Genomic DNA, 8,620 nt, shown 5'->3' with positions numbered 1-8,620 from the left:
ATCCAGTAAGATCGACAATAATACGTATACCAATGAAAAAATCTAGTTGTAAGCGATTCCGTACACCAATACGTACACACATCTACTTATAAAGAGCAAGGAATGACTTTTACTGGCATGGATTAAAAAGCGATCTAAAAGAGTTCATCAAGTGTTGTGATTTGTGCCAAAGAGTTAGTGCAAATAACACTAAACCCAGTGGATTGTTACAACCCCTACCCATACCCTCCCAACCATGTACTCACAGGCATGAAAACCCTAGAGTTTGCAAATATTCAAACCAGGAACTCAAACTAAGATCACATAATGAACGTGCACCAATAATATAAGAACTTAATAAAATATTGTACAAGTACATGACCAAGAAATCAAAAATATATTCTCGCGGGCTTTGATCCTTACTGTGTTCATTTTAATAAGTAATATTTCAATAATAACATGAAATCGGAAACAAAAGAAACATGTTCTTTGAAAAGCTAGAAAGCAGAGTCAAAAATAATAGGCATTTGGAAAATATGTAAAGAATTCATACAGATTAGGGTTTCTTCTTTGTGGGTGCTGTGGAATGATTTTGACAATCCCATTTCCAGAATCTTCAAAGTGAATCTCCTCAATTATATAAATCCCACTAGAACTATACCTTTCATAAAACTAAGAATTCAGACACCCATAATATATTTTTAGTAAACAAACACTCGAAAAAAATCCACTTAAATGCCTAACCAACCAACTTTCTAGTGAGATTGTACATCTCACCTCATTAAACTAAGTAACAAATCTTAGTTTGCAAGCCTCCAAAGTGAAACACCAAAAATGCACTTCAACAAGACTTGAACGATTGCCTAATGGTGGCTTGCTGTGCAAAGGAAACCCAAACCGATGGAGAGAGCTGCCAAATATTCTTGAAGCCGAGAGAGAGAAGAAATCGCACAACCCTGGAACAATAGGGACTAGCAACGAAACAATTGCTCAAAAGAATAGAGAAAGGGATAGAAAAACAAGGGTGCAGAGAGAGAAAGGGAGACAGAGAGGCTTCAATATAAATGCCAAATGAGGCAAATAATTCAATTCACTGGCTAAGCCAATGCCAGCACTCTTAGAGCAAGGAAACGTATAGTAAAGTGTAGAAAAAAAGGAGTCTTACTCGTGGGCCTTTTATAACTACTCAGAACTTACCATCAAGATTTAGCATGGTATCAACCATATTTAGCACAATAAATTTTAATTTAAAAAAATTAATAATAATGTCATGTGGCAAAACAAAATCCTTATATTTTGTGAATGCTTTATAAGTTCTTGAATCTAAATTTTTAATTTGAAAATAGTGCTACATGGCTCTCGTTAATTCTTGAGAAAATTATTACTGAACGTTATTTATTTGAAAGAATACCTTCTTTTTTTTTTCTTTTCTTTCTTTTTTTTTTTTTTGATATGGGGATTTGGGGAGGGGATCGACCTCACTTTTGAAAGAACACCTTAATTAATGGTTTATTCCCCCAAACACAATGTTTATGCTTATGTAAGAGTAATATTTATAAAAAACTTATACTCACCATCTCTACATCACATATCAGTATATATGATTTTTTTTTTCATTATCTAAATGTGTGGTATTTGGATGATGAATAAAAAACCTATTTTAGCTTAATAAAAATAAAATAAAAAATTAAAAATAAAATATAAGATATGATATATAAATAATGAATAAAATGAACCATTCGTATATAGATACCTGTTTATTTAAGAGGTCCATTGAACAATGAATACAGTATTTTCACTATTAATTACGAAGCCCATGTGCAGGCCAATCCGGAAAGCAATTTGAAGGAAGCCTAGCCCTGGCCTGTCTTACCATAGATTTGCTGAAGAAAAGTGAAACTCATCAAAGAAAGATCGTACAGTGACTACAATGAAGACTGGAATTTAAGCCTAAATAATTTTATTTTTAAAATTTTTTAAAATTATAAAAATACCTCTTTTAAAATGATGCTTGGGATTGTAAATAAAATTTTTCTTAAAAAAATAGTAATACTATGTACGGTCTCATTTGAAGACACTTTTAATTAGCTTTATTTTATTTTTTTACAGAGACACAGTTCAAAATTTGTACAACTCATTTTTTAACGTAAACATATTTGGATGGTTTAAGAATCACCCTATCAAGACATTTAAAACGAGTTGAAACTTGCAAAAAGTTTGATGGTATGATGACATATAATTCAGTTCTTCAAATAAAAAACTTAGATTCGAAACTCCTACTCCTTTATTAAAAAAATTGGGGGTGGAAACTTGAAAATAGTTATTAATGAAAAAATTTAATTTCAATTTTGCAATTTTGTGATATGGGAAGTGCTAAATATTATAAAAAAATTTTACAAAAATAAAATTATAAATTAAGGCGATTTGATATGATTCGTTAAATTTAGTAATTTACTTAATAACATATTAAATCAAATTAATTTATATATCATTAAAACATTTCTGTTGGCGTATAGTAAGGTCATCAGATTGAAGTCCTACGGTCAAACCATTCGTGCAAATCACGTCCTGTTTTAATATTAATTGAAAAGTAGCAAAACGTTATTGAAATTTGAAAGGCTTTTTGAGTTTTTGTTTTAAGTGTTTGTTTGCTTTCATAACTCTTTTTAATTTATTTTACTTTATTTAATAATTATAATTTTCCTAAATTCTTACATAAAATAAATAGATCATTCAATTTTTTTAATTTTAAAATAAAATAATATTAAAAATATATATTTTTTAATAATATTTTATTCAATTTTTAATTTTTATTTTAATTCATTTCATCCCATTTACAAAAATAAAGGAGATCTGATAATAATAAAAGAAAACACTAGTTCTATGATATACATCAAGAAGAGAGACTGAAGGATAATTTAGTAAGGTCAAACTGGAAGACATTAATGATGATGGGTGGTCTAGTCCCACCGCTTGGACCTCCCGCTAGGGCTCCAATAGTGTTTTGGATTTTTTTTTTTTTTTTTTTTTTTTGTATTTTTTTAAATATATTTTTTTAATACATTTAAATACTTTAAAATAATAAAAAAATTACAATATAATTAAAAAACACTTACATAAATCATTAAGTTAAAAAAAATAAAAATTAAAAAATTACAGCTATAAAAACTAGCAATAAGAGTAACAATATTCATGATTTCTATATCAGAGTAATTGGATGCTCTGAATTCTAGGACGTATTAAAAATGAACCTCGAGTACCATTAATTTCAATTTGAATGACCAAGATTTTGTCACATCATTAATTAATATTTACTGTATGAGGAGTATTATTTAAAAACCTTTATATCTCATGCAATTCGTTTTATCTAATTTGATTTATAAAATTTTAATTTTAAAATTTATTTTTGAAATTGAATTATATCCCATATATAATATATGTAAATATTTTCGAATAGAATTATTATTTAATGTATAAATATTACTAGCTAGGGAACTACGGGAAGGCTTAACCTATATTTGGGCCAATATTTCAAAAATACTAATTAAGGTTGCAATTGGAGCTTTTGTAATCATTATAAAAACGTAAGCAATGTGTAATATCATTCATCATCCCCTCTTATGTTAAACTTAGGATATTTTACATTTAATTTAAAAACAATTCCTGGGACTTTAACAAATAGGGCAAAATTAGTGTGAATACTGACATTTTTCTTTTATAATTAAATTATGAGAAATGTTGTTTTTATCCTAAAACATTTTGTCTCCAATCACTATAAGAGAAGCGAGCTTTTGTGATCAAAATGATTATTTCTTATCTTATATCAATATAAGATAACTCATAGAACATACAATATACATCATTTTAATAATAAGATTTGATTTGTAAAATTTGAAAATAGATTTTATTTTATCTATGTATTTGATTTATGAAATTACTTAAAATATATCACCTCTAAAAATAACAAAAACCAAAACGATGAATAACATTGCTCCTAGGATATAATTAAGGAAAATATTCTAGTCACAAATAAATTATATAAAAATAATCATATAAATTGATTTGATTTGATATGATATGATATGTAGTATTATAAAATTAATTTTATAATAAAGTTATTTTATAATAAAGTTGATCTGTAAAATTGTTTATATATATATATATATAGGGCTTTGCTACATACAGTCAGGAAATACAGTCGGCGTGCAGTCGGCTGTACGGAATGAATAAAAAAAATTATTTTTTTTTATATTCAGAGATATCTACATGAATAAAAAAAAATTATAAAAATAATTTTTTTTTCATGTAGGTCCCGTATTAATTTACTTTTTTACAGCCGACTGCATGCCGACTATATCTGCCGACTGCAAAAAGTATTTCTGATATATATATATATATTGTAGGCGTGGCATACTCTATAATCAATAAGACGCGCGGCATTCTTTCATAGTAGCCACACATCCCCGAGTAGAAGTTTCAGTAGAAAGACAGAAGGGAAAGAGACAAGTTGATATTTTGATTATTGCCAACAATGCCGTCTAATGATATATTCATTGACGTATCGTTTCTTCTAAGGAATTAACCTCACTTAACATTGGTGCAAACGCGCTAAGGTCGACTAGCTTGCGTAGTGGACGAATGTCTCAATTATCATCATCACATCTCCTAGACTTCCATTAAAGTGAAGAAACTGATCCCAAAGGTCACCAATAAGGAATTTGTGCCTTATCATTATTATATAATTACCATAACCCCGTTCGACCTTTTTGCTTCAACATACCTTAGCTATGGCGCCGGAAATCGATCAGCAGTTCAAGCCCTTAGCCCCCACAGCCTACCGGATCCGCAGCGACGAAGACGAAGCCCTTTACATGCAACAAAAACTCCGCCGGAGAAGATGCATCAAGTGCTGTGGCTGCTTCACCGCCCTCTTTCTAATCCTAGCAGTCGTTCTTTTAGTTCTCGCCTTCACCGTCTTTCACATCAAAGACCCGGTGATCAGGATGAACTCGGTGACACTCCAGCATCTGAACTTGACCACCAGTACCGCTACGATCCTAGCTGATGTTTCTGTGAAAAACCCTAACGCAGTCGCGTTCAGATATGGCAACAGCACGACCACCGTTTATTATCGAGAGGAAAGGGTGGGTGAGGGTACGATTCCACATGGAAAGGCCAAAGCAAGGCGTACCCAAAGGATGAACATGACGATGTATATCATGCTCGACAAGATATTTTCTGCTCCGAGCTATAGTAGCGACTCGAGTTCGGGAGCTTTGCCTATGAGCACCTTTACAAAACTCAGCGGCCGGGTGAAGATTCTAAAGATATCAAAGAAAAATGTGGTGGTGCAGATGAATTGCACCTTGACCTACAATGTTATGAGCCAAGCGATCCAAGACAAGAAATCATGTCGTTCACGTGTTAATCTCTAGTTTTGAATACCGTTCAATCTCTTGATTGAGATTCGGGTTGAGATATATTGTTGTTGTTGTTGTAATTTTAATCGTTCTTTTTTGGTTATCGAAATATACAGCTTTATAGGCAGGCAGGTAGCGAAAGAGCAGTCTAAAGATCATGACTTGGCAATATTATGTCATATATAGACAGAGTAAATTCGTGGCAGTATTTATAAGTGAAATGCATTAATTGTTTGCTCAAAATATTAAAACTGATTATATATATACATACTTCAAGCAGATCAGGGAGACCAGACACCATTGATTTCGCTTCTTTCTGCTACTTTTGAAATTTCCATGGTGAAGTGTAAGGTTTTTCAAGCACTTGGAATCTCAAAAAGGCCTGGAACAGACACAATTAGCGTAGTCCTTCGAGGAAGCTTCCCGTGGGAAAAGAATCATGGCGAGAAATTTACCTGGTAGGACCGCCAGCCTTCACACGATAACCCCGGCCCATTAATTTCACTGTCTCTTTTATTTATTTATTTATTTTTAATATTCTTCATTCCACGTATAACACTTTTTTTATTAATCTTAAATGAATTAATTTTTTTTATCCCGTTATCTATATATTATATCTTTAGTAAAAATTAAAAATTAAAAAACTTTATGTAGCGTGTGGTATGGGAATTGAACGATGAGTAGAATTTTTTTTCTTCTTTTTTTAATATTTATTACCTAATGTTTTACGAGGTCAGTCAGATACTCATGTTGTTTGAATTTAAGTTTCTTATCCTATGTTGTTTGAATAAGTATCTGGTAATATTCTTTTTATTTGTAAAATAATTTTACCTACAGCTCCATTAGGATTTTTCTTTTGTTTGATAAACATTAGAGTCTTTGACCAACTTATCACCTAAAGGAAAAGGATCAATTTTTTCAACACATAGATTGTATAAATCTGGAATTAAGGTCATTCGAGCAAAGAGATTCCATCTCGAATACATATGCAAAATAATTAAGGTCATTTGATATTGACAGCTTGGATTAGAAAATGCAAGTACTCTACATTAATGCACATCATGGATAACCACGTACGTCACATTAATTATTTTATAAATATAAGGTGGGTGATCAAGATGGAGACATTGTAAGGTAGTGAGGCAACATCTTTCAATCCAGTGAGATAGACAATAATACGTGTAATAATAGAAGAATTTAATTGTAAGTGATTTTGTACACCAATATATATATACATATATTTATTATGATTGGTCAGAAAGTATATTTTATTGAAAATATTATCAATTTAAATTTAAAATATGAAAATATCAATACATATATCAATATGCAAATTCATTTGTACGTTACAAAACTTTAATTAATATACAATATCTAAAAGCGTTGAAGATCACAGACATTATATATAGATCAAAGTTAAGGAAATATATATCCTTGTAGCAACTGACCTAACTATCAAGATTAATTCACGGTAATTATAATTCGTTCAACATATATAAAGATGGGTATTTATTTATGTGACATGTACCAGAAAATGGTCTTGAGTCTTCTTTTTTACGAAAAATAGTCGTGAGTCTTGACTCAATAGCCAACCAAGTTTGGCTGGCAAACTAGTATAATATATGTATCCAAAGATCCCATGGAGCAAATTCCAAGAGTCAATTTGACTAACAGGAAAGGACAAAGGAGCCCATAGACGAGATTGCATTTCTCTCCCTTTTTAAAAGTTAACCCAATTATAAAAGAGTTTCTTTTTGGACAGGTCCATTCTATAGAAGGAGTTTAACAGAGACCAATGATAAAATGACACTTCAGCATTGTACATCATCTAAGCCTAAATCTGGTCGCACCATAGCAAGAACATTTGGGACAGATTACAGAAATCCCACTTAGAATAGAAACCCTTTGCTCGTGTTTATCAAAAATCCATTCGAAAGAAAATGCACCCACCCCGCCGCACGCCGGTGAAGGAGATCCAGACTAGACCGGTGCACCTCTTTCGGCGTACCCCATTGTAGTCACACAGACCATCACAATAGATGCCTTCCAGACCTGCCATGCTATCAATTTGACTGCCCTTTCCTTCTCCTTCATCAACCTATTTCTGGGTAGAGAATGGTAGATTATAAGCTCTGTTTTCAAAACTCAAATCACATTTCAGTTCTTCAAATCCTCTAAGTTGAGATTATATGCGCTGGTTTTTGTTATGGGTTTTTGGTGGATGCAATGCAAGACAATTCTACTGTGACGCTCCCAAATTTCGTTTGGGATCGGATGGACATTTGAAACGTCGAGACATGCAAAACAAGGTTACCTGTCCCCGTTCATGACATATAAGATGCAATATTCCTAACATGCATCTAATATTATGTAATATTCGTAGCGGATAATTTTTTTTCTTTAGCAATACTATGCACCAAACCGAAAATATCTCAAATACTTAAAACATACTTCATATATAAATATACATTGAATAACTAAGATCACAGCACTAGTCCAAAATAGTTATGATCCAAAAGTACTGGAGAGCAACTCCATCGTACAAGTAGTAATTTAACTACTATATTAACATTAACGACACACCGTCGTTCAGTCGACTGTGTCTAGTTAGTCAGCTCCTAATCCTCCTTCAGATCCTGTAACAAGATCTACCATTCGGGGGAATGGTAGTTGGGACTATCACAGTGAGACTTGATTACAAATTTCAGCAAGTTAACAAAAAAACTTCCACACAGGCTAATGATGCATGGATGACAGTAAAAGCATAAATACATAATCAAATTCATAAATAATTAAAGCATAACTTAGCGTACAACATAACATAATTAACATAACTTAAATTGAAACATGAACTAAACTTGACTTGATATGAATTTAATCTGAAACTTGACTTAGCATGAACTTGCTCTGAAACTTGAATTAACATGATAAATACATACTCCACAGTTGTTGTGGCCCCATGTATTCTACGTGTAAATACATACTCCACAGTTGTTGTGGCCCCATGTATTCTACGCAAACTTGACTTAACATGAAAAATACATACTCCACAGTTGTTGTGGCCCCATGTATTCTACGTATAAATACATATTCCACAGTTGTTGTGGTCCCATGTATTCTACACAAACTTGACTTAACATAAAAATACATACTCCACAGTTGTTATGGCCCCATGTATTCTTCGTGTAAATACATACTCCACAGTTGTTGTGGCCCTATGT

At 31.7% G+C, this 8,620-nt stretch overlaps 1 protein-coding gene across 1 annotated transcript; it reads left to right on the top strand.

The window, feature by feature from the left end:
* The first annotated feature begins 4,766 nt into the window (after window positions 1–4,766).
* Window positions 4,767–5,414, top strand: LOC122282437. The gene has a single exon (XM_043094389.1). It carries the CDS (start codon window positions 4,767–4,769, stop codon window positions 5,412–5,414), a length of 648 nt encoding a protein of 215 aa, XP_042950323.1.
* Window positions 5,415–8,620: the final 3,206 nt, after the last annotated feature.

This window comes from Carya illinoinensis, chromosome 11 (assembly GCF_018687715.1).
Source record: "Carya illinoinensis cultivar Pawnee chromosome 11, C.illinoinensisPawnee_v1, whole genome shotgun sequence".
Classification (NCBI taxonomy): Eukaryota; Viridiplantae; Streptophyta; class Magnoliopsida; order Fagales; family Juglandaceae; genus Carya; species Carya illinoinensis.
This window is presented reverse-complemented; position numbering and strand designations above follow the sequence as displayed.

What these genes read in the sequence shown, in the direction of transcription:
- LOC122282437 (XM_043094389.1), top strand. Translation starts at nt 4,767, where the DNA reads ATGGCGCCGGAAATCGATCAGCAGTTCAAGCCCTTAGCCCCCACAGCC.